This window comes from Coregonus clupeaformis, chromosome 24, assembly GCF_020615455.1.
Source record: "Coregonus clupeaformis isolate EN_2021a chromosome 24, ASM2061545v1, whole genome shotgun sequence".
NCBI classification, from domain to species: Eukaryota; Metazoa; Chordata; class Actinopteri; order Salmoniformes; family Salmonidae; genus Coregonus; species Coregonus clupeaformis.
In genome coordinates, this window is record NC_059215.1 from 32,133,876 (window position 1) to 32,161,538 (window position 27,663).

The 27,663-nt window shown below is 42.9% G+C and overlaps 1 protein-coding gene across 6 annotated transcripts in view; it reads right to left on the bottom strand.

Moving 5' to 3' along the window:
- Positions 1-27,663, bottom strand: part of LOC121538295 (sterile alpha motif domain-containing protein 11) — a 113,266-nt gene that overhangs the window by 10,614 nt on the left and 74,989 nt on the right. For all 6 annotated transcript variants that reach the window (XM_041846166.2, XM_041846167.2, XM_041846165.2 and 3 more), the window contains exons 6-7: positions 13,965-14,126; positions 6,404-6,548 (exon numbers count right to left, since the gene is read on the bottom strand). In XM_041846166.2, the coding sequence (XP_041702100.1) occupies positions 6,404-6,548; positions 13,965-14,126 (307 nt within the window). The remainder of the gene's footprint in view (positions 1-6,403; positions 6,549-13,964; positions 14,127-27,663) is intronic.

Below are 27,663 nucleotides of genomic sequence, written 5' to 3' on the forward strand. Positions count from 1 at the left end.
AAGGGGTGTCCACATACTTGTGTATACATAGTGTATTAACCAGTTTCCTCTGCCTGTGTGTAGTTTACTGTGCATTCAGTTAAGTGCGTTACAAGCTCCCATATAACCAACCATAAACATATTTTCCTTATTTTATCAACAATATATACACTGAGTGTACAAAATATTAAGAAAACCTTCCTAATATTGAGTTGCACTGGCTGGATGTCTTTTGGGTGGTGGACCATTCTTGATACAAACGGGAAACTGTTGAGCGTGATCCCAGCATCGTTGCAGTTCTTGACACAAACTGGTGCGCCTGCCACCTACCACCGTACCTTGTTCAAAGGCACTTAAATATTTTGTCTTGCCCATTCACCCTCTTAATGGCACACATACACAATCCATGTCTCAATTGTCTCAAGGCTTAAAAATGATTATTTAACCTGTCTCCTCCCCTTCATGTACACTGATTGAAGTGGATTTAACAAGTGACATCAATAAGGGATCATATCTTTCACCTGGATTCACCTGGTCAGTCTATGTCATGGAAAGAGCAGGCATTCATAATGTTTTGTACACTCAGTGTATTACCTACTGAAAACCCTTTAAATGTTTATATATTTTTACAAACATTTAACAACACAATAATACAGCATTTTGCACACACTTTCACAGTCACAGAACACAATATTACATTAAGCAATGTCTCTCTCTTCAATGTGTGTCTCTCTCTCTCTAGCTAGCACTAGTAACATCCCAAGCCCCCATCTCGCTCTCTCTCTCTCTCTCTCTCTCTGTCTCTGTCTCTCTCTCTCTCTCTCTCTCTCTCTCTCTCTCTCTCTCTCTCTCTCTCTCTCTCTCTCTCTCTCTCTCTCTCTCTCTCTCTCTCCCCCCTCTCTCTCTCTCTCTCTCTCTCTCTCTCTCCCCACCCTCTCTCTCTCTCTCTCCCCACCCTCTCTCTTTCTCTCTCTCTCTTTCTCTCTCTTTCTCTCTCTTGCCTGCAGAGAGGCCAGGGGCTCCTTGGGAATTCACTCATGTGTGACGACCTGTCAGAGTGGCGACAGCGGCCCCTTCCCACAGCGGGACAGTATGTGTGTGTGTGCGTGTGCCTGTGCCTGTGTGCATATTAGTGTGTTTAATAGTAAATGGCTGAATACTGTGTGCATGTGTGTGTGTGTGTACGCATGCGTGTGTGTGTGTGTGTGTATGTGACAGGGCTGTCCTTAATGACGGGAGCGTGGGGGGATTAGGAGCACCGCGCGGCCGCCTTCGGCTCTCGCTCCACGGAAACACATTTACACAGGAAGCTCATTAAAATGGATGAGGCTTCCCCTCTCTTTCACTCCTTCTCCCTCTCTCTGTTTCTCTCCCTGCTTCTCTAACTCTCACTCTCTCTCTCTGATCCTCTCTCTTTCTCCTGCCATCTTGCTCCTTCTCTTTCTCCTTCTCTCTTTCTCTCTTTCTTTCCTTCTCTCTTTCTATCTCTTTCCCAATCTCTGGTTTCTATCCTATTGCCTTTCTCCTGTCCTCTTTTCCCTGTCCCCCCCGTATCTTCCTCAACCTCATCGTTCTCTTCTTTTCCTCTCTCCCTTTCTATATCACCAATATATAACCCTCTCCCTTTCTATATCACCATTTATATCCCTCTACCTTTCTATATCACATATTTATCCCTCTACCTTTCTATATCACATATTTATCCCTCTACCTTTCTATATCACATATTTATCCCTCTACCTTTCTATATCACATCTCTCTCCCTTTCTATTTCACCCTCTCTCTCCCTCTACCTTTCTATATCACCATCTCTCTCCCTCTACCTTTCTATATCACATCTCTCTCCCTCTACCTTTCTATATCACCCTCTCTCTCCCTCTACCTTTCTATATCACCCTCTCTCACCCTCTACCTTTCTATATCACCATCTCTCTCCCTCTACCTTTCTATATCACATCTCTCTCCCTCTACCTTTCTATATCACCCTCTCTCTCCCTCTCCCTTTCTATATCACCCGCTCTCTCCCTCTCCCTTTCTATATCACCATCTCTCTCCCTCTACCTTTCTATATCACCATCTCTCTCCCTCTACCTTTCTATATCACATCTCTCACCCTCTACCTTTCTATATCACCATCTCTCTCTCCTCTCCTTCTCCTCTCCCCATGCAGACCCCTATCTCTCTAGTGTCTCCACCCATGCCAAACACTGGGAATTGCCCTGCAGATAGCAAGTCTAAATCTGCATCTCAAATGGCAGCTTATGCCCATAGGGGCTCTGGTAAAAAGTAGTGCACTATATAGGGAATAGGGTGCCATTTTGGACAAATGGGAAAGCCAGGCTCTAAGTCTATCGACCCGCCTAATGATTTGTTTTTAACAATGGACCCTAATGGACCTCAGATAATCAATGATGGGGGGTCGATGGAAAGGTGAGATGCCTAGAGGGATGGCTTTGGTCTCCCCTCCTCTTTCTCTCTCTCCTCCCTCTCTCCCCTTCTATATTCCTCCCTCTCTGCCCTCTCTCTCCTCTCTTTCTCTCTCTCTCTCTCTCTCTCTCTCTCTCTCCCTCTCCCCCGCTCAATCCCTACCTCCCTCCCTCTCTCTCAGACCTTGGTGGGCAATGTTTTATGGGGGCAAGGGCAGCCCACACATCTCATGTCCTTTAACAATGTCAATGAAAGGGAGTTAGAGAAGTGCAGAGGGCTAGTTAACATCCCCCGGCCCTGTGTGGTTAATTACTCTCTATGCCGGCGGAGAACTGCTGCGGCTCACTGACCACAGCTACACTGCACTGCTGGGCCACACACACACACACAGACACACTGACACAGACACACACACACACACTCACACACACACACAGTCTATGCACATTATTGCATGCACTCACATACACAGTCTTCAAACACACACGCACACACACACATTGCACAAATACACACACATAGGACGCTAGGCTTGGAAATAGAATCCGTACAACCCCCACCTCCCTCCCACAGACACACACACACACACACACCCTTCCTTGGGCCGCTCCGTTTCCTGCTTAACTCTCCTCCACTGCCCCCCCCACACACACACACACACTTCCCCTGCGCCCTCCTGACGCCGCCCTGCCAGCCCATTATCGATCGCCCGCCTCTCCCCGTGCCACATAAATAATCGACAAGCAATTACCCGCCCACTCCCGCTGCCCCTGGCTTTGTTTGGGAGGCACAGCGGCCAGCGCCGGTGAAGGGGGGGGAAGAAGGAGGGGAAGAGGAGGAGGAGGAGGAGGAGGAGGAGGGGGAGGAGAGGGTTGCAGCAATGATTTTTTGTGGGACCCTAGTTCAGCCGTATATACACACATGTGTATACCCACACACACACACACAAACATACATAGAGGCTACACACATGCATACACACACACACACACACAAACAAACATACGTATAAGCTACACACATGGATACACACACGCATGCACACACACAAACACACACACAAACAACACACACACACACAGTATATTGTACAGTAAAATACCAACATCAGATCCAAGCGAAGGGGAAAGAGAGGAGGATGGAGGGAGAGGGGGATGGAGAGAGAGGGGAAGGGATGCAACGGTGAAATGCAAACTAGCAGAGCCTATTAACTTCACTTTCCTTCCCCCTCTTTTCCCAATTTCATTTTTTCTTAAATTCCCTCTCTTTAGTGCAGAATTCAGTTGTGTGTCTCAGGGGGAGTTAAGATATGCAAGAAAAACATTTCGATTACACACTTGGAACGGTGAACACAAGTGTGTAACAGTACAAATATAAGCACCCCAACTTTGGTTTTAGAAGTTGGGGGGACATCATTTTTAAAATTGATTTTTTATATACACTATCGTTCAAAAGTTTGGGGTCACTTAGAAATGTCCTTGTTTTCGAAAGAAAAGCAAAAAATTTTGTCCACTAAAATAACATCAAATTGATCAGAAATACAGTGTAGACATTGTTAATGTTGTAAATGGCTATTGTAGCTGGACACGGCTGATTTTTTATGGAATATCTACATAGGCGTACAATGGCACGTTGTGTTTGCTAATCCAAGTTTATCATTTTATAAGGCTAATTGATCATTAGAAAACCCTTTTGCAATTATGTTAGCACAGCTGAAAACTGTTGTGCTGATTAAATAGGCAATAAAACTCTGCCTAGAAGGTCAGCATCTCGGAGTTGCCTCTTCACTGTTGAAGTTGAGACTGGTGTTTTGCGGGTACTATTTAATGAAGCTGCCAGTTGAGGACCTGTGAGGCGTCTGTTTCTCAAACTAGACACCTGTGGGGCTCCTGTGTCTCTTGCTCAGTAGTGCACCGGGGCCTCCCACTCCTCTTTCTATTCTGGTTAGAGCCAGTTTGCGCTGTTCTGTGAAGGGAGTTGTACACAGCGTTGTACGAGATCTTCAGTTTCTTTGCAATTTCTCGCATAGAATAGCCTTAATTTCTCAGAACAAGAATGGACATTTTGAGCCTGTAATCGAACCCACAATTGCTGATGCTCCAGATACTCAACTAGTCTCAAGAAGACCAGTTTTATTGCTTCTTTAATCAGCACAACAGTTTTCAGCTGTGCTAACATAATTGCAAAAGGGTTTTCTAATGATCAATTAGCCTTTTAAAATGATAAACTTGGATTAGCAAACACAACGTGTCATTGGAACACAGGACTGATGGTTGCTGATAATGGGCCTCTGTACGCCTATGTAGATATTCCATTACAAATCAGCTGTTTCCAGCTACAATAGCCATTTACAACATTAACAATGTCTACACTGTATTTCTGATCAATTTGATGTTATTTTAATGGACAAAGAAATTGCTTTTTTTTCGAAAACAAGGACATTTCTAAGTGACCCCAAACCTTTGAACGGTAGTGTATATCCAGTCGGATAAACACTCCAAACAGCCTACCCGACCACTCGGAGGTGTCCGCATGGTCCTAAAGCACACCGTTGCCTGGTTTTGTATCACATTCAATTGATAAAACTGGGGGGGACAAAAATGCTATTTCAGAATGTGGGGGGGACATGTCCCCCCCCCGTCCCCAGTGAAAGTTGCGCCTATGCACACACACACGGATAGGAACATACACACAGATAGAAATACACACACACCGCAACCCAACCGCCCGGTCTCCCTGGCTGCACCACCACTGCCCTGCAAATAACGGTAAATATTCAACATTAAAAAATAAAGCCTACATCCTCCTCTTATACATACTGCATGAGCCCCAGTGTGTGTGTGTGTTTCTGTATATATGTTCCTATCCGTGTGTGTGTGTGTGTGTGTTTCTGTGTGTATGTTCCTATCTGTGTGTGTGCGTGTTTCTGTATATATGTTCCTATCCGTGTGTGTGTGTGTTTCTGTATATATGTTCCTATCCGTGTGTGTGTGTGTGTGTGTTTCTGTATATATGTTCCTATCCGTGTGTGTGTGTGTGTGTTTCTGTATATATGTTCCTATCCGTGTGTGTGTGTGTGTTTCTGTATATATGTTCCTATCCGTGTGTGTGTGTGTTTCTGTATATATGTTCCTATCCGTGTGTGTGTGTGTGTTTCTGTATATATGTTCCTATCCGTGTGTGTGTGTGTGTGTTTCTGTATATATGTTCCTATCCGTGTGTGTGTGTGTGTGTGTTTCTGTGTGTATGTTCCTATCCATGTGTGTGTGTGTTTCTGTATATATGTTCCTATCCGTGTGTGTGTGTGTGTGTTTCTGTATATATGTTCCTATCCGTGTGTGTGTGTGTTTCTGTATATATGTTCCTATCTGTGTGTGTATGTGTGTGTTTCTGTATATATGTTCCTATCCGTGTGTGTGTGTGTTTCTGTATATATGTTCCTATCTGTGTGTGTGTGTGTTTCTGTGTGTATGTTCCTATCCATGTGTGTGTGTGTTTCTGTATATATGTTCCTATCCGTGTGTGTGTGTGTGTTTCTGTATATATGTTCCTATCCGTGTGTGTGTGTGTGTGTGTGTTTCTGTATATATGTTCCTATCCGTGTGTGTGTGTGTGTGGTTCTGTATATATGTTCCCATCCATGTGTGTTTCTGTGTTTCTGTGTGTATGTTCCTATCCGTGTGTGTGTATAATAATAATAATTTGGGCGTGCTTATATTTGTCCTGTTACACAATTGTGTTCATCGTTCCAATTGTGTAATCAAAATGTTTTCTTGCATATCTTAACTCCTCCTGAGACACCCGCAGGGAGTAGGGTCGTAGCTAGGGTCACCAATGTCCAGCGCCCCTGGAGCAATTAGGGTTAAGTGCCTTGCTCAAGGGCACAGTGACAGATCCCCCCCCCCCTTGTCGGCTCCAGGATTCGAACCAGCAACCTTTAAGTTACTGCCCCAATGCTCTAACCTGAAGGCTACCATTTTGTGTTAGCCAGGCCTACCTCTCAGTGTAGTGGGCGTCTCTGTGCTGGGGCAGGCCCTGCTTGCGTCTCTGGCTGGACGAGCTGCCTGCTGAAGGGAGATGGGCCTCCAAACCCCCCGTGTTCCTCACTGCTGCCAGGGCCTCCTGGCGCACTCGCAACAGATCTAGAGTAGAGAGAGAGAGAGAGAGAGAGAGAGAGAGAGAGAGAGAGAGAGAGAGAGAGAGAGAGAGAGAGAGAGAGAGAGAGAGAGAGAGAGAGAGAGAGAGAGAGAGAGAGAGAGAGAGAGAGAGAGAGAGAGAGAGAGAGAGAGAGAGAGAGAGAGAGAGAGAGAGAGAGAGAGAGAGAGAGAGAGAGAGAGAGAGAGAGAGAGAGAGAGAGAGAGAGAGAGAGAGAGAGAGAGAGAGAGAGAGAGAGAGAGATTAAGCATAACTGGGCATGAGCAGTTCTATGTTCAACTCAAGGGAAAGAGGAAATCACAGCTATAAATTTCATTTCCTTATATCTCATCCTAAAAGTGTATATTTTTTCTTCAATTTAAATCTAAATGCATGGAGAGTGTTTAAGGTTTAGCTGAAACTGGAGTAGTAGTGCAGTACAATTGAAATGTGCTTCCTTTTGTAACATAAGTAGAGGATATGTATGAACGGGAGGTGTCGATAATGTTCTGCAGTTATGTGGAGCGAATGGCTATGTCCCAAATTGCACCCACAGGGCACCTCCTGTTCATAACCTGACATTCTAGAAACACACACACACATGCGAGCGCAGGTCCACACGTACACTACATACTCTACATTAGTACACACACACAAAATAAAGAGACACACTGAGTACCTAAATACTGGCACACTCATCGGAAAACACTCTCAAAATAGAGACGCACACACACGCACACAAACTTGCTTTTTCCCCTCTCTCTCTCTCTTGCTTCCACACATTTACATCGTTTTATGAGCCATTCAAAATGAAGTTCTATCTGATGGATAGAGAGAGAGCTAATTATATGGAGAGATAAACAATTTTAGAAAAGGAGATGGATAGAGAGAGTGCTACTACCACGGAAAACCGGAATCAGGCAGCGGGAACCGGGAAGTCTTGGCCTTTGTTCCATATTAGGATAGAGGAACTTCCCACATGGCCAAGAGGATCCCCATTTCTCTCTTCTCTCGCTCTTCCTCTCTCTGCCGCCCTCTCCCCCCTCTCCCCTCTCTCCCCCCTCTCCTCTCCCCTCTCCCCTCTCTCTCTCTCTCTGTCACCACGAGACAGGGCCTCTAATGAGAGGCTGTTAAAGAGAAAATCCATTCTGCTCTCTCTCTCTCTCTCTATCTCCCTCTCTCACACTTTCTCTCTCCTCCCTTTTTTAATTAGATCCTGCAGAAGCCAGGGGCCATTTCCACCACTGGTGTGTGTGTGTGTGTGTGTGCGTGCTGGGGCGTAGAGTGGGTGCTAGAGTTGGTGGTGGAGCGACAGATATTAATGTGGCCCAGCTCCGGTGTATTGATCTTTCTTGCTGCTGCCGGGCAGCGGTGGACTCGACTGGCGGCAGACTTCAACTCTATATATAGGTCCCTCAGGTTGACAATGGTCACCCAGTCCCTATCGACACCGCCTGGACTCTACCAGTCCCTATATACACTGCCTGGACTCTACCAGTCCCTATCGACACCGCCTGGACTCTACCAGTCCCTATCTACACTGCCTGGAGTCTACCAGTCCCTATCGACACCGCCTGGAGTCTACCAGTCCCTATCTACACTGCCTGGACTCTACCAGTCCCTATCGACACCGCCTGGAGTCTACCAGTCCCTATCTACACTGCCTGGACTCTACCAGTCCCTATCGACACCGCCTGGAGTCTACCAGTCCCTATCGACACCGCCTGGACTCTACCAGTCCCTATCTACACCGCCTGGACTCTACCAGTCCCTATCTACACTGCCTGGACTCTACCAGTCCCTATCATTTACATTTACATTTTAGTCATTTAGCAGACGCTCTTATCCAGAGCGACTTACAGTTTGTGAGTTTTTTTATTTTTATATACTGTGGGAATCAAACCCACAACCCTGGCGTTGCAAACGCCATGCTCTACCAACTGAGCTACATCCCTGCCGGCCATTCCCTCCCCTACCCTGCGCCAATTGTGCGCCGCCCCATGGGTCTCCCGGTCACGGCCGGCTACGACAGAGCCTGGATTTGAACCAGGATCTCTAGTGGCACAGCTAGCACTGCGATAGAGTGCCTTAGACCACTGCGCCACTCGGGAGACAAGGCCTGGACTCTACCAGTCCCTATCTACATTGCCTGGAATCTACCAGTCCCTATCTTCACTGCCTGGACTCTACCAGTCTCTCTCTCTCTCTCTCTCTCTCTCTCTCTCTCTCTCTCTCTCTCTCTCTCTCTCTCTCTTTAATGTAGGGTAGAGTAGGGTCACCTGGGGCTATGCCCTCCAAGGGGGAACCAGCAAACCAAAACTATACAATGGAGAGGGGAGAAGGGGTAGGATGGGGTACAGAAACTGAACAGAAATGGAGAGAGAGAGACAGAGAGGGAGAGAGATGGGAAAACAGACAGACAGACAGACATATAGACAGACAGAAAGAGAGACACACACACACTCACTCACTGACAAACACATACAGACACAGCCATGCACTGACACACACACACACACACACACACACACACACACAGTTATTTTGGAAGGTCCCACTCTGGACCCATCCCACTTATCCCTCTTTTGTCCCATCCCAGTTTCCCTGCATCTTCTCACGAATAGGCAGAAATCCCATCCGTTAAGCTTTCCTCCATGGGAGACTGCAGAGTTATTCCCGTTATTCCTGTGATACAGCCCAGCCAGGCTCATTATGGATTTGGGACTGCCAGGTATACCGAATCATATGCGTCCCAAATGGCACCCTATTCCCTACATTGGGGTCCTGAGTGGCGCAGCGGTCTAAGGCACTGCATCTCAGTGCTTGAGGCGTCACTACAGACCCCCTGATTGGATTCCAGGCTGTGTCACAACCGGCCGTGATTGGGAGTCCCATAGGGCGGCGCACAATTGGCCCAGCGTCGTCCGGGTTTGGCCGGTGTAGGCCGTCATTGTAAATAAGAATTTGTTCTTAACTGACTTGCCTAGTTAAATAAAGGTAAAATAAAAAAATATATATAAATATGGGCCCTGGTCAAAAGAAGAGCACTATATAGGTAATAGGGTGCTATTTGGAATGCAAATCAGGGTCTTCCTGCTTCCAAAGCCAATGGTATAAACAAGTAGATGAAGTGATGGAAAAACAAGAGCCCAGAGGAAGTGAGGTCCCCAAGGCTGTTGACTATGGTCATTTGGAGATGTGTTCCAACCATGTGATCGTAATGACTAGATGGTAGACAGTGCAGCCCCGCTTGGAGAGAAACAGAAAAAAGTACAGGAGAAACCAAACATGAGGCCCTCTTTCATCTTCCATGTCTACCTCCTCCTACTTTCTCTCCTCCAAATCCTCCTTCCTTTATTTTCTCTCCTTTCATCATAACACAGAGAGAGAGAGAGAGAGAGAGAGAGAGAGAGAGAGAGAGAGAAAGGGGGAGGCGGAGCCCCCCTGGCCACTTCCACTGCCCCCCTCCCCCCTCCCCCCTCCCCCCTGTCAGGTCCAAGGAGAGCCCCCCGAATCAACACCTTATGCACGCACACACACACACGCACACACCCATTCGGCTCCATCTGGCCCCCTTCACACACACACTTTCATTTTCAGTGCCCTCCACTTCAAACACATGAAAGGATGCTCTGCGGGGACCAAGGCAAAAGAGAAAGTCATAGAGAGAAAAAAAAGAAAAGGAGGAGAGGGGGGAAAAGGGAGAATATAAAAGCCCCTGTGCTAGGAGAGGGAGGGGGGTGAGAGAGGGGGTGGGGGGCAGGAGGGGGAGGGAGGCAGGGAGGAGGTTCGCATGGGCCTACCGGAGCTCAGGTCAATGTCAAGGGGGCTCTCACTGGAGCGATTCAGATCAACCTCTCCAGGAACAAACAGGGCCATCCCTCCATCACACCTCCACAACATCCCCTCAGAGGAGAGGAGAGAGACAGAAAGAGGAAAGGAAGGGGGAGGGGGGAGTGGCTGTACAGTGTTGGGATGTGCGCTCCCCTGTGCGACGAAGTGAGAGTTATTTTTTTCTTAAACAAAAAAAGTAAGACTCAGGGAAAACCAATTAGCTGCTTAATTAAAAGAGCTTGGAGGAGGGGAGAGAGGTGGAATAGAAACAGAGCGAAAGAGAAGAGGAGGGATGGACTAATATAGATGCTGTAGGGTCAGAAACTTGGCATCAGAGGCCTACTCAGAAAACCTGTTTTCACTGCCTAACTTAGGGGGAAAGAAGGCTTGTGTGTGTGTGCATGTGCGTGCGTGTGTGTGTGTGTGTGTGTGTGTGTGTGTGTGTGTGTGTGTGTGTGCGCGCATCTGTGCGTGCATAGTGTGTGTGTGTTTTAAATGACACACATATATGTATATAATTTCCTGGATGTTACTGCCAAAAGGCAAACACGTCATTAACTAATCATCAACATTCATCCTGTGTTTTTTACTTAAGGAAAGGCAAGTCTCCCTCTTTCACTCATCTATCCCCATTGTCTCCCTCCTTAAAATCTTGTTTTCTCTCTCTCTCTCTCTCTCTACCTCTCTCTATTTCTTTATTTTACACCTGGAAGGACTGCAGTAAGTCTGACTGTAGACAAAAGTGAATGTGAGCAGAGAAGAGAGTAAAGGATTTTATTGAAACTCTGAGGAGTGAGAGAAACCAGAGGGAGGAGGAGGAGGAGAGAGAGAGAGAGAGAGAGAGAGAGAGAGAGAGAGAGAGAGAGAGAGAGAGAGAGAGAGAGAGAGAGAGAGAGAGAGAGAGAGAGAGAGAGAGAGAGAGAGCGAGAGAGAGAGAGAGAGCGCGCGCGAGCATCCCTACGAGACGTCTGCATTGCGCCACAGTGTCCGCCTTAAAAACAGGGAAAGAAAAACGAAGAATACTGCACATTGGGCCATTAAACCCCCAGAATGCACTGCACATCAGCCCTAATTCTTCTCAGATGAAGGGGAAGGCAATTAAAGCCTTTATAGGCTTGGCCCCTTAGATTTGAAACCTGCAATTAAATATAATTACTAATCAAATTAAAATAAAAGTAGCTCAAATTATGATTGGGGTTGGGATGTGAAATTGGTTAGATTTATGCTACTGCGAAGGAGGTCGTAAAACCTGGCGGCAATTAACCTTTTCACGTGTGAGTTCCAAATATCTCTAACGGTCGCTCCAGCGTGAGTTGTTTTTTGCGCGTGATGTCAGAATGCTCTCACTGTTCCAAAATGTGATTGTTATGCAACAGGACAGTTAACCCACGCTGCCATCAAACAAAGGCACATTGCCTGCTAATTATCTATAGGCTATGCTTCAACTTGTCAATTTCAAATTATTTTCTAACAAGTTTTATTTTCTAACAACAATTTGAATTGAGGTGTGTTCCGCCTCCTCATTAATTCACATAGAAGTAGCCCATTTCACTGTTGCAGACAATTTATGTTTGAGGCTTTACTGAGTGGGACAAACTTCCCAAGCACTTCCCCAAACTTTTTCCCCCTTGCACATTTTCTGGCTGGCACTCGCATTGCCTTCATTGTTGTTTTCCTTACAAATAATAACTTTGGACATGTATGCGTTCCTATCAAAGTAAGTGCCTTATTTTCTGTATATCGTGTTGTTGTTTCTACTGTAGCATACTGTATGTATGTGTGGAGCATAATGTATTTACAGTTTTATTCACATGTTTTCAAGTACTGGTGACAAATCATGCATTTTGATTATTGCGTATAGTTTTTTTAATGACGGTTGTACTGATTATGATGAGCTAATGCTAAACTATTTGCCAGCTATGTGTGGCACCATGTTTGTTGACATTATAAAATGCATTCTGGGTGTCACGTAAACGTCTGTCAGACCAAAGATGTTATAACAAAACGAGGTGAAGGGATGGTTCACGCATCTTTCGAGTAAACTTCCAGAAATGAGTGAAGGGAAGTGAATGATGGTAGACGACACACCCCCTTCAACATGTATACTGCAAACAGACCAAACTCATCTTGTCTCCTCTTCTTATCTTTAGTTAACACTAATAAACAAACATGGCAGCGTGCACAAACTACCCATCGTCAGATTACTTTAGATTTTTAGTAAGTATTTTACTCAATTATATTGATCAATGGTAATTGCTATTAGCTAATTCATATTATGGCAGACAATTACATTGATGGAAGTTACAATCTATCTGCAATATTAAAGATGATCTATCCCCCCAAAAAAACAAAAAAACAACAACAAATTAACTAACTAAAATTCCTATTATGGTTTCTGTCAGCCAAGAGTTAGCTAAATATTACCACTTGTGTTACGTCAATGCGCTCAGTTAGCGCTAGGACTAATGTAGCCTACATTTTCCAGTGTGGATGATTATGTTATGCTGTCACTACTTCTGTGAATGTCTGAACATTGCATCTATAAATAAACTGGTCACATTCAGGACATAACTTTGTAAGGACTGTGTTTGTGCAAAAAATTTATGTGAAAAAACAGTGTGGCCAGTTCAAACACTGACTGTTGCGTCAATCGAAACTGGACGTTCTAAATAAGCGTTCTAATCACACCGGTTTGAGCGTATGCACCCGTGTGTTGGTACATGTCAAAGGGTTAATGATACATTGTTTTAAAAATGGAGGAAAGGTTAACAATTGATGCCCCACAAGTTTAAAGCGGTGAAATGAAAATACACCCTGTCACATAAAAAAATACAATTAGGTCACTTTTTTTCTTTTTTGAGGTGATTTGTCATCATTTTTTCTGTCTACCCAATTTTGAAATTCAATCCTCATCTTTCCAGTTCCAACCCAGTATATTAGTTGTACCATAAGTTACTGCCTATAAATTTCAACTCCAGAACAAAAAGAAAGAAAAAAAGAAAGAAAAGAGATGCATGGTTTCTATGGTATTTGGAGATTTACAGGGTTGGCTGGCAGCCAATGAGAGAGCGGCAGATCGATAGCGGCGTCCGTGCATGCTGGCTGGGAGCATTGTTTACAACGGAACGCAGCATCGGTCACAAATCACCCAGAGTGACATTTTGACATTGGGTGGGCTGGCACCCCAAATAGAAATGTCAGCAGTGTCCATGCTGGATATTTACACTGGGAGGGGGGCACACACAAAGACAGACGCCACACGGGAGAGGCCACAACCCCAGGGTTACTAGTGGTAGTGGTCGAGTAAGGTTAGTTGTGTGTCAGGCCAAGATAAGGTGTGTGTGGTGTGCAGTTTAGTACACTGACTGAATCCTGAAGTGCTGATATAACAAACCTTGTTTTAGAGGATGGTAGCCTTCACGACCAGACCTGAGTCGGACAGCATGTCCCCCCCCCACCCCAAGACACACACACACACACAGTTATTTTGGGAGGTCCCACTCTGGAGCCATCTCCATCCCACTTATCCCATAGCTATGGGTACTGGTCAAAAGAAGTGCACTACTGTATATAACACACACTAGTCTCACCATGGCTGGGCAGGCCCATGTTGTTGGCCAGCTGGTAGAGGCGCTGCTGCTGCTCCTCGTAGGAGCCTTGCTCGTTCAGCGCTGACATCATCCGCCTGTATTGCTCCTCCGGGGTCATGTGACTGTGGCCGCCCCCCTCCAGCACAGGGGTGTGGGATTTTTCTGTAGGGGGGGTAGGAAGAGAGTTAGTTTACCATCTACATTTTAGTCATTTAGCAGACATTATTATCCAGAGCAACTAGGGTTAAATGCCTAGCTCAAGGGCACATCAACAGATTTTTTACCTAGTCGGCTCAGGGATTCGAACCAGTCACTCAACACAATTTCATTACCTTGCCACTAACTCGCCACTATCTCACCACTAATTCGCCACTATCACACTACTAAGTCATCACTATCTCATTAACTCATCATTATCTCACCATTACCTCACCACTAACTCACCACTGACTTACAACTATCTTCCGATTAACCCTTTACACTCGTGGAAATTGGCCTATATGGATAGGGCCAAATTGAAATGTTTCTAACAAAATAAATATTAAAAGTATATGCAAAACCATGGTAGCAATTGAAAGGGAACAGTTTGGAGATTATGGGGAAATTATCAGACCAAGGGTGAGGACACAACAGTTCACCTGACATGAGACTGAATCCAAACATTGAACTGTTGATTTTATGTGCATTTTACATTTACTGTACGCCGCATTTGTTTATAATAAAATGTGAAAATACTCGGGATACATTCAGTAACATAGTACGAATATTCATGGAAATGTTGGGGTAGGTGCAACATAAGAAAAAATAATTACAAGGGTTTGAGTGAGAGGTCTAACTGGTGTTTCCAAGTGGAAACACCTCTCCAAACTATGCACAGTTCCTAAGTAATTTCAATACACTTTTATGACAAGGAAAGAGCCTTCAACTATAAGGTGCTTTTTTGAGCTCTCCTAGCTGTGCCGTTGAGGAACTGAAACAAGCACACTTGTAGTTTTTTGTTTGGAACACAGCTCTGCGTCCTCACATCACACAATTACTGTTGTTGTTTACACAATCCAAAAACGTTCCATTATAAATCACAATCTGGGTCAGGTGGGCATCATTTGAAAGCGTATTCTATTGCCAACATGACAAGTTAAGTTATAAAATACAATCTTACAGTGTTAAGCTTTCACAAGGCACTTCAGACAAACAGATTGTAATATTGGTGCACATAGAATTAAGTCATGCAGTGTGTAAAGTACTTAAGTAAAAATACTTTAAAGTACTACTTAAGTAGTTTTTTGGGGTATCTGTACTTTACTATTTATATTTTTGACAACATTTACTTTTACTTCACTACATTCCTAAAGACAATAATGTACTTTTTACTCCATACATTTACCCTGACACCCAAAAGTACTCGTTACATTTTGAGTGCTTAGCAGGACAGGAAAATGGTCGTCCAAGAGAACATCCATGGTCATCCCTACTGCCTCTGATCTGGCAGACTCACTAAACACACATACTTCATTTGTAAGTGATGCCTGAGTGTTGGAGTGTGCCCCTGGCTATCCGTAAATGAATACAAAAATAAGAAAATGGTGCAGTCTGGTTTGCTTAATATAAGGAATTTGAAATGATTTATACTTTTACTTTCATATTTAAAACCAAATACTTTTACTCAATTACTATTTTACTGGGTGACTTTCACTTTTACTTGAGTCATTTTCTATTAAGGTATCTTTACTTTTACTCAAGTATGACAATTGGGTACTTTTTCCACCACTGGAATCATGAGTGCATCAAGTGTCTTTTCCGCAGCTAATTTTCTTCACAATGCGACAAACATCGGCTCATTCTGTTCAGGGCAACCCAGGGTATGACACATGTCAATCCTTGTAACTGTACATCAAACATTGCGATCATAAGTGTTGATACAGTAAATTAAATGAGTTTTCAAATATGGAAATGTGAAGAGTACATTTGAACTCACGGGTGTGTGGTTTGCTTGTATGACATCAAAGTGGTATTTATTATAGACTCATCTCGATTAACAGCATTAAAGTAGCCCAATTAGCGGAAGGGATGGGGGCATCTTTTTGTTGCGCGTGGTACATGCTTTTAAAACGGATGTCAGTTGAATCCCATACAGCGCTGTAAAGTGAAGAGCCATAGCTCTAACTTCATATATAGTATGTTACTGTATGTCACTGTACAGCCACTGAGTTACAATTTAGGTGCTTATCAGTGACCAAATCTGCCATTTTCAAACTGTATACAGGATGACAGGGTCTGTGAGTGTAAAGGGCTACCTCACCACTATCTCATCACTATCTCACCATGAACTAAAAACTCACCACTATCTCACCATGAACTAAAAACTCACCACTATCTCACCATGAACTAAAAACTCACCACTATCTCACCATGAACTAAAAAAAGTTCATCCAAAGTTATCTTTCTTCAAAACAAAGACTCTTCATAAATAATTATAGTCCATCCACAAACAATGGGTCAGACATTCACCAAATATATATCAAAAAGGTTTATTATGTACTCAATAGTATAATGCAACCCACTATCACAAATGATTGTGAAATAGACACAAATAACTTATGCGAAAATTTGTGACAGACACACAAAAAATATAAAAAATGGTGTCCACCACACGATTTTGTATACAGTGCATTTAAATCACAGATGAAGGCAGTAGGTTACTTAAGACAGAAATGATAGGAGGGAGGTTGGTCGGGGAAGAAGGGTGGGCATATAATGTAAACATCTAGCAACCCAAACATTGCGTGTTCGAATCACATGATGGACAACTTTAGCATTTTAGCAACTTTGCAACTACTTACTACTTTTTAACTACTTACTGTAGCTAGCATTTTAGCTAATCCTAACCTTAACCCTTTAACTACTTAGCTAGCATGTTACCTAAAACTAACCCCTACCCCTAACCCTATCCTTAACCCATAGCCTAACCACCTAACTAAACTAAATAAATAAAAAATGTGTGTGCCTGTTTGAATTTCGACTAGACTATTTCACGATAATCTGTGCTAGTGTGCTGTATAATGAGCTTGGTGAGGGGTAATGTAGAAGTCACTCTGATCTTATATAGTATAAATACTTAGTTGTTTCTTGAGTATAAATGTATGTATGTGCGTGTGTGTGTGCTTGTGTGTGTGTGGTGTAATATCGCTGGTGGTGTGATGTGCGCTATCCTCTCTCTGTGTCGCTTCTTTTTTCTCCTCTCTTTCCTCTCCCCCCCACCTCTCTCTCTCTATGATACTGGGAGTAGAGGAAGAGAGAAGGAGGTAAAGGAAGGAGGAGGAGGTTTGGGAGAGAGAGAGGAGGGATGGTGGAGGTGGTTGGTGGTTGAGGGGGAGGTTGAGGAGGAGGAAGGGAATATTTTGACCATCTTCTCATTGAAACCTGAGCCTGATCCCGGGCAGGCGAGAAGGAGTGGTGTTTGGGGGAGAAGGGGAGGGAAGGGAGGAGAGGATGGGAGGAAGGGAGGAAGAGAAGAAGGAAGGGGAGGGGGAACAGGGAAGGGGGAGGATAAACACTCTGTCTCTGTCTCCTCCGCCATGTTCCAATTAATCCAACCACCCAGGGACCCTCAGGTGTGCGTGCGTGCATGCGGGCGTGCAAGCACATTTGTTTATACCTATGCACAATGTGGTGTTTGAATGATTCTCTTAGTTTACGTTTATTAGTGTCTGTATGATTGTGTCTTATGACGCAAGTATGTGTGTGTGTATGCGTGTGTGTATGTGTGTAAACTACTTGTCTCTGCCCGTCTGCATTTCTTTCTCTATAAGCTCTGCGCAGGTGCCAACTCCACCAAAGACAGAAAAACAGTCAGTGTGCCAAACCAAAACTCTCTCTCTCTCTCTCTCTCTCGCTCTCTCTCTCTCTCTCTCTCCTCTCTCTCTCTCGCTCTCATTCTCTCTCTCTTTCTCAGCCCCCCTATCTCTTTATCTCTCTGTCTCACACCCTCACACACACTCCCTCCCACACATGCCCCTGTGCGGCGTCGGTGTTTGGGTGTGGATGTGGCTCAGAGGGCTGAGACATTAGCTCAGCAGTGGTCTACATCTTAGTTAATCCACCTCTCCTGCTGCAGAGTCAAACACACACACACACACCAGTGGAGGATCCTCAGAGGAGGAAGGGGAGGACCATCCTCCTCAGTGAATGTCATAAAAATGTAAATGTTAAAACATTAAAAAGTTTTCATTTTTAGATAAAACTATACTAAATATTATCACGTCACCAATAATTGATTAAAACACACTATTTTGCAAAGAAGGTCTACAGTAGGCTCAACAGCACTCTGTAGGGTAGCACCATGGTGTAGCCGGAGGACAGCTAGCTGCAGTCTTCCTCTGGGTACATAGACTTCAATACAAAATCTAGGAGGCTCATGGTTCTCACCCCCTTCCATAGACTTACACAGTAATTATGACAACTGTGGCAGCATGAACTGACATGTTGTCCACCCAATCAAAGGATCAGATAATTAATCTCGTACTGAAAGCATAAGATACAGCTAGCTAGCACTGCAGTGCATAAAATCTGGTGAGTAGTTGACTCAGAGAGAGAAAGAAAATAGTTGAACAGTTTTGAACACATTAATTTCTTCCTAAATGAAGGAGAAGCAAGAGAGAAATAGAGAGAGATTTTGTCATTTTTTCCGACTTTCAGTATCACTTACTTAGCTAGCAAATGCAGCTAGCTAGTTTAGCCTACTGAAACACCCTGCTCAAACAGAGGGATGTTATGTTAGCTAGCTGGCTATGACTATCCAACACAACACTGGAACTCTTCCAAGTCAAGGTAAGCTTTTGCTTTTACTAATTTACAGCAAATCCCCTTATTGTATGGGACACCTTTAAATGTGCCTTTAGAGGCCATGCAATTCAGTACTCATCTCGAAAACAAAAGCAATTTAGGTCAAAAGAGTCCCTACTAACAAAGGAAATATAAGGTCTAACAGAACAGATAGATAGCAATAAAAACTGTAACATAGAGGCTCAGAATAAATTAGAGGAAAAACAAAAAGAAATGGAGAAACTTTTTCAAGAAAGATCAAGTGTAATATATTATAAAAATAAAGCAAACTGGATGGAATATGGGGAAAAATGCACCAAATTATTTTTTAATCTTCAGCATAGGAATGCTACCAAAAATAATTTACTGAAACTGGTTACAAATGACGGAGTCACCCATGTGATATTTTGAAGGAAGAAACAAAGTACTTTAAGCATATGTTTTCATTTCAGTCGCCTCCATCTCCTCTAACTGAAGCTAATTGTAGAGATTTTTTTTCTATTGATAATGTAAAATTAACAGCCATACAGAAAGACTCATGTGAAGCTGAAATTACAGAGGAGGAACCTCTGGATGCAATTAAAGACTTTAAGTCCGGGAAAACTCCAGGGTTGGATGGCATACCAGTCGAGGTATACCAAACCTTTTTTGATATACTCAGGGGACCGTTATTAGCATGTTTTAACCCTATCAAGCCCTGACTCAGGGGACTCTTATATGTTGAGTCAGGGTGGGAATATTCTATGTTGTGTTTTCTATGTTGATGTCTAGGTGTTGTATATCTATGTTTGGCCGGGTGTGATTCCCAATCAGAGACAGGTGTCGCTCGTTGTCTCTGATTGGGGATCATACTTAGGCAGCCTATTGGCACTAGTTAGTTGTGGGATCTTGTTCCGTGAGTAGGCTTGTTTTGTGTGTAGCCTTAGGACTTCACGTTTTGTTGGTTTGTTGTTTTGTTGTGTGTTTATCATTTAATAAACATGTACGCATTTCACGCAGCGCCTTGGTCTGACCCGTCCTTAAACGAACGTGACAGAAGATCCCACCAAACACGGACCAAGCAGCGTGCCTAGGAGGACCGAACACCCTGGACACAGGTGGGGAAGATGTGGTCGTGGGAGGAGATATTTGCGGGGAAAGGACCATGGGCGAAGGTAGATGCCCAGGCAGGAGAGGAGCAACGGCAACACGGAGGGCGCCGGTCGAGGAGGAAGCCCGAGAAGCAGCCCCAATAAAACATTTTGGGGGGGCACATGGGGTGGTTGGCGGAGCCTAGTTTCAGAGCAGAGCCAGCTCCCCGAACTCACGCCAGGAAGCGTGTGACTGGGCAGGCTCTGTGTTATGCAGAGCTACGTACTGTGTCGCCAGTGTGCCGGCACAGTCCTTTACGTCTTGTGCTAGCACCACGCACGTGCCGTGCGAAAATGGGCATCCAGCCAGGATGGGATGTGCCGGCTCAACGCTCCTGGTCTCCAGTATGCCTCCTCGGTCCCGCATATCCTGCGCCGGCTCTACGTACTGTTTCGCCAGTGCGCGTGCACAGCCCAGTGCGTCCTGTGCTAATGCCTCACACTTACTGTGCGGAAGTAGGCATTCAGCCAGGACGGGTTGTGCCAGCTCTCCGTTCCAGACCTCCAGTCCGCCTCCACAGTCCGGTACGGCCTGTTCCTGCTCCTCGCACCAAGCCAGTGGTGCGTGTCGCCAGTTCGGCCCGGCCCATTCCTGCTCCTCGCACCAAGCCAGTGGTGCGTGTTCCCAGTCCGGCCCGGCCTGTTCCTGCTCCTCGCACCAAGCCAGTGGTGCGTGTAGCCAGTCCGGCCCGGCCCGTTCCTGCTCCTCGCACCAGGCCTGTGGTGCGTGTTCCCAGTCCGGCCTGGCCCGTTCCTGCTCCTCGCACCAGGCCAGTGGTGCGTGTTCCCAGTCCGGCCCGGCCTGTTCCAGCTCCTCGCACCAGACCAGTGGTGCGTGTTCTCAGTCCGGCCCGACTGTCATGCCCTGACTCAGGGGACTCTTATATGTTGAGTCAGGGTGGGAATATTCTATGTTGTGTTTTCTATGTTGATGTCTAGGTGTTGTATATCTATGTTTGGCCGGATTTGATTCCCAATCAGAGACAGGTGTCGTTCGTTGTCTCTGATTGGGGATCACACTTAGGCAGCCTATTGGCACTAGTTAGTTGTGGGATCTTGTTCCGTGAGTAGGCTTGTTTTGTGTGTAGCCTTAGGACTTCACATTTCGTTGGTTTGTTGTTTTGTTGTGTGTTTATCATTTAATAAACATGTACGCATTTCACGCTGCGCCTTGGTCTGACCCGTCCTTAAACGAACGTGACAAACCACTCCTATGTAAATGGTAGATTATCAGACACTCAAGAAGAAGGTCTGATTTAATTATTACTGAAACAGGATCCAAGTGGAAAATACAAAGATCCAGTCCATTAAAAAAATTGAAGGCCCCTTATACTTCAGTGTTGTGATGCAAAAATTCTCGCAAAATGTATAGCTCATAGAATTAAAAAGGTATTGTAGGACATTATTCATTCTAATCAGACAGGTTTTTTACATAGAAGATACATTGGAGATAATATAAGGCAAGTACTGGAAACAATAGAACACTATGAAAAATATGGGAAACCAGGCCTGCTATTCATAGCAGACTTCGAAAAGGCATTTGATAAAGTACGACGGGTTTATATATAAATGCCTGGAGCATTTCAATTTTGGATAATCTCTTATAAAATGGGTTAAAATCATGTATAGTAACATTAGGTGTAAAATAGTAAATAATGGCTATTTCTCAGAAAGTTTTAAACTGTCAAGAGGAGTGAAACAAGGTTGTCCACTATCGGTATATCTATCTATTATGGCCATCGAGATGTTAGCTATTAAAATCAGAGCCAACAATAATATCAAAGGATTAGAAATCCAGGGCTTAAAAACAAAAGTGTCATTGTACGCTGATGATTCATGTTTTCTTTTAAATCCACAACTTGAATCCCTCCACAGCCTCATAGAGGATCTAGATACATTTTCTAGCCTATCTGGATTACAACCAAATTATGATAAATGCACTATATTACGTATTGGATCACAAAAAAATTCAAATTTTACATTACCATGTAGTTTACCAATAAAATGGTCTGATGGTGATGTGGATATACTCGGAATACATATCCCAAATGAAATAAATGATCTCACTCCAATACATTTTAATAGAAAGTTAGCAAAAAAAGATAATATCTTGCTACCATGGAAAGGTAAATACTTGTTAATTTGTGGAGAAATCACCTTGATTAACTCTTTAGTATTATCCCAGTTTACCTATTTGCTTATGGTCTTGCCTACACCTAGCAAACAGTTTTTTAAATTATATGAGAAAAAAAATATTCCATTTGATTTAGAACGGCAAGCCAGACAAAATTAAACGGGCCTATTTATATAATAGATATGAATTCGGAGGACAGAAATGATTACATATTAAAGCATTAGACCTATCACTAAAAGCTTCAGTCATACAAAAGTTATACTTATATCCAAACTGGTTCTCTAGCAAATTAGTAAGATTGTCTCACCCAATGTTCAAGAATGGCCTTTTTCCCTTTATTCAGATTACAACCTCACACTTTCAGTTATTTGAAAAGGAAATAATCTCCCAAATATCACTATTTCTAAAACAAGCCATAGAAAGTTGGTTGCAATTTCAATTTAATCCTCCAGAAACGACAGAACAAATTATGCAACAAATAATGTGGTTAAACTCAAATATACTAATTGATAAAAAAACATTATTTTTTTACAAAATGTTTAAAAAAGGTATAATCTTCGTAAATGATACAGTGGGGAAAAAAGTATTTAGTCAGCCACCAATTGTGCAAGTTCTCCCACTTAAAAAGATGAGAGAGGCCTGTAATTTTCATCATAGGTACACGTCAACTATGACAGACAAATTGAGAATTTTTTTTCCAGAAAATCACATTGTAGGATTTTTTATGAATTTATTTGCAAATTATGGTGGAAAATAAGTATTTGGTCACCTACAAATATGGATGATTTTCAAGTACATATGTTGTAGAATTAAACACCTATATGCCTTTAAAATGTTTATGGATTGAGAACCAGTTGAAGGGTTAATATAGAGCAGAGACATTTATGTGTTTTTCATAAACTCCCTGCAGCTGGTCTGGGTATGTCTATGACATGTGATGAAGATACAACTCCTCGTGGTGGCTGTGTGGAGATTGGAGTAACAATGGAACTAGTGTTATCATTTCTTTGTGCTTATGACCTTATGACCTGACACATGGCCACATGCACATAATCTCAAGGGCCAGGGAGGATGATAAATGATAAATGTTTAAATGTATGTGGTTGAGAATGGGTTATGGATGACATGTTTAAATCATGTTTAAGTATTAATGGATATGTTTTATAATGTGTTATGAAATGATAATGGTGAAACAGAATGAACATGATTGATACTTTGTACTCCAGATGCATGCCTAGATAGTGAATATAGTCAATACAGAGTGTGATTGTTCTTTAACGTACGTATGTACATAATTTTTTGAGTCATGCCACTAATAAGACACAGTGGCCCCACTTAGAGAAGCGCAAGTAGCCCTCGTGAGCAGCCAACATGTGATACTGAAAGATGCTATTGATTCACATAGGGAGGAGTAACCATCAGTTGTATCAATGTGTCTGTATAAAAAGGAGCACTCCGGTTCAGGACAAGCAGTTGTTGCTCCATGGAGCAAGCTCGGCTTTGTTATGCAAATAATAAAAGTCTAAATTCACAAGTTCCAGTCTCTTGAGAAATATTTTTAAGTTGACTACTCTTTGAGTCAAATATTTCTACGACATATTTGGCGAGCTAGCCAGGAGTTGACAATAGGGGCCAGAGACGGTGTACATCTGCAGTTATGAAACGGCTTGGACGGACCATACAAACAAAAGCGGCCGCTTTTAACAGGTAAGCCAAGTTCTTACTTATATATTATAAACGTTTGTGTGGTCCGATCCGGGGCACGGTATCAGCAGCAGAAATACCAAAGTAGGTCTCTCCAAATTTAAGAACCAGAAAATTAGAGACTAGGGGCTTTGAATTTAAGAATACATGTCGCTGTTGTTTGTCTGAACCGTCTGTTCAATTGATTTGATTCATTTGATTCATTTGATTCATTAGATTCATCCTGCTGATCGCTTTGTCTGAATCATTTCGGCACGGGTGGTTGTCCATCTGGTTGAGCGATCAGACAATAACATGTTAAGTCCTGCGAATATCGCTATAAACGTGTAGCGAAAGTGTATCGTTTATAGGCTGCTTAGGTAGGCAGAAATCCTGTGTAATACCGCTCCTTTTTCTGTGTTGAGGAAGTGTAACAGAAAAAATAGGGCAGAATTTACAGGTCGCTTAGGAAAGCGTAGTAAAAGTCCAGGTGTGTTGAGGAAGTGTAACACCTAGGGGGCTAAATAAATAGAAATCCTGTGGATACCGCTTTGGAGAGCTAAAATTAGCACTCCAGAGGTCTGAACGGGCAGGTGGCTACCTACGGTTACCGCTCTAATGAGGAATTCATTGTTAAGAGGTCTGCTCGGGTAGGTAGGGCATAATCCTGTGTTGTGGTGATGCCAAAATTAGGTAGGGTCGATCAGGTAAAAAAGTTAGGTCATCCGACGTAGTTGACACCATAAATTGGAGTAACACCGGTCATCCTGAGTAGGTGAATGGGTTAAATAGCTACAAGGGCTTCAAAATTTTGATAAAGTGTTAAAATAGAGTAGGTCTGCTCATCTCGTATGAGTGAATGGGTTGCTTGGGCGGCTGTGAGTCATTCAACTGTCTGATTCATTTGGGCACAAGTGGCTGCTCATCTGTATGAATGAGAATAATAAGAAATCCTGCAGATAACAGCTTATTTTCTGTGTTGGGGAGAGAAGCTGTGTTTGAGGTCGTTTGAAGTGTCGGTGTTTGGGGGAGAAAGGTTGGTGCACCTTTCCTGGACCGTTGTTTGAGTATAACCTGGTAGGAAGGACGCACCCGGTCTCACACCAAGAGAGGAAGAGTGAATGGTGTGTGGATATTCATTGACCAACTGAGTGTAGAAAAATTCACGTTACCAGGAGGGGTAGAATAAATCCTGTTGGAGGAACAGGTCACGTGTACCGGTGTGGTCATATGACGTCTATGCATTGTATTTTGATAAATCTTTTAGGGTATGTTTCTGACATTATATTTAGAAACTTTAGAGGTGATGTAGTATTATGATAAATTGACTACAGTAAAATAATAACTAGGATAGGGTTAACATTCCAAATTTGGGCCCTTTGATAGAATAAAATATTCCTGTAGGTTATACAAATAGTAATTAAGGGAGTTTGAGAACAACATTGTATAACTATGGAATAAGAGTGGTATAATGATGTAAATTAGTCGCACTCTGAAGTTTGAATGATGAGATATAGAGGTGTGTTTGATAATTATATATACGCTGGAATAATAAGCTTTTCTTGTAAATTATATCTTGGAGTTTCGTACAACAATGCCTGTCATATAATTTTGTAAGATCAGGGAATAGTGACCAGCATATATGATTCTAGGAAGATTCTATGACTGAGGGAAAGGATTTGGGTAATTTGTTGTTTGTTCCGCTGAGACTAGATGGTGATTAACTGATTTGTGGCAATAAAGAATAATTAGAAACATTAATGGTTTGGTAGATATGAATATATTGGAATATAATGAATTTTATGTGAGTGTGATTTAATACGAGGGATTGGATAAAATTATAGGTGTTGACTTGCCCAAACACGTAGACGTACGTGGAAATGGGAGAGTACATAGGACATGTGGTAGAATTAAGCATTATAATAAACTATCTATTATTTCAGAAGCAGATATATAATTCATTTGGTTAGGTCGTTAGATCTGGTGCCAAATCAATTAATGTGGGGTTTGACTTGTTGACTGCTAAGTTGATTACGTTGAGCGTGTGAGATCTGTGTCCTTCAAAGCTATTTTCTGATAAAGTGTGGTATGTGCCAGATACTAAAACTACTGACCATTATCATTGGAATAAAGGAGGATTAACTTGTCATTTCAATAAAGCATAGATTCTGCATCGCTGAACAGAGTCTAGGTTTTCTAAGTATAGTTTAGCTATAGTTGTGGGTTGTTTAGATTGAAGGAACAGTCAGGATAAGACTGGACGATTTAGCAGCCTGCGTCTTTTCAGACTGAAGGACTCACTTATTCAACAGGAAAGAAGGAGGAGTGTCTATAGTCTAAATCAGAAAGGACAGTTACATTTGAATAGCGGACTGGCAATTTGGATAAGAGATTTGGCCATAATTTGAATTGTTTAGGTAGACTGGAATGAAAGTAAGGTATTATAATAGTATGAATATAAATATATTATTAGTTATTGTTGGGATGTGAATAGACTTCACTAATGCCATGAATTAGTTTCCGGTTAAAAGAGAGTCATACTTGCTTGACTGTATCAAGCGGAAAGAGTTATTTAAAGCAAGTTTGAATAGTTGGATGGAAAACATTTATTTGACAAAATTCTAATTGTTATTACTTTATTCTATGGTTTGCGTCACCAGTGGTGTATGCGAGTAGTTGGTGAATTGTAGAATGATAATGTATTTTCGTTGCGTAAACCAGGGGATGCAAGGAGCTTTGGCTATTATGCTGAGTGAATAGCACCAATTTATAGTGGGTTCTAGATTTGTTGAATAAACAAACTTATATTTTAAACTAAAGTAATGCAATAGGCTACAATTATAACATTATCAGAAAAAGGCACTATACGCTCATCTGTGGTCCTCTGTAGCTCAGTTGGTAGAGCACGGTGCTTGCAACGCCAGGGTTGGGTGTTCGATTCCCAAGGGGGGCTAGTATAAGTATAATAATGTCGTTTGGAATAAGAGCATCTGCTAAAATGTTAACGGGTATGGAGAGGAGAGTACGTGGTAGTCATTGAATAAGGTTTTGCTAGATTAAACGAGTGACAATGGTGGAATATGTCTATAAATAATTTGGATTGTAACAAATGGATGATTTCAATATATGATGGTAAACTACAGCAAGTGTTTGGTGTTACTTGTAGCTTACTTAGAAAGGATAGTTAATTCATTCTGATAATGGCGGAGTGATGCTTTAATTGTGTGGCATGATTTTAGTTGATTACAAGAGAAATAGGATATAGTTTACGACGCATGGAGAAGTGAATGTCTTATATGGTAATAGATCAACTGAACCAAACATGACGTTACTACGGCAATTTAGGATGGTTAATGTTGTTGAGGTTCGTTTTTAAACCCTATGATAGAGGTAAATGCAGAACGCTGTTTGAAAGTGTTTTATTAGGTCTGCTAGTAAAAATGGAAGAATTTCCATTTTTGTCTGTGGGTGTTAAACATTGGGGCTTGCTGAAACGTGAGAACGCTATAAGGGACATTATGGGTTAAGTTAGGTGTACAAGGATCGCGAATTTTGTATGACTGTAAGTCGCTTTGGATAAAAGCGTCTGCTAAATGGCATATTATTATTATTATTATTATTATCGGCAGGAAATTGCTAGCTAGTTAGCGGTGAGAGCTAGTGCGGTTTTCGTTGGGTGACGTCACTTGCTCTATGAACTGGAAGTAGATGCTTTGTGTGGCATTGGTTGAACGACGGGTAACGGTGCTTCGATGGTGAATCCTGTCGATGTGTGCAGAGGGTCCCTGGTTCGAATGCAGTAAGGGACAGAAAGCAAATATTTTACATTGATGCTATTGATGTGTATTACTGGTTTCATTGATGACATTATAGGAAAGATGTTGTCCTACCAATCCATGTCGGATAGGATAACATAGTAATTAAAGTTGCA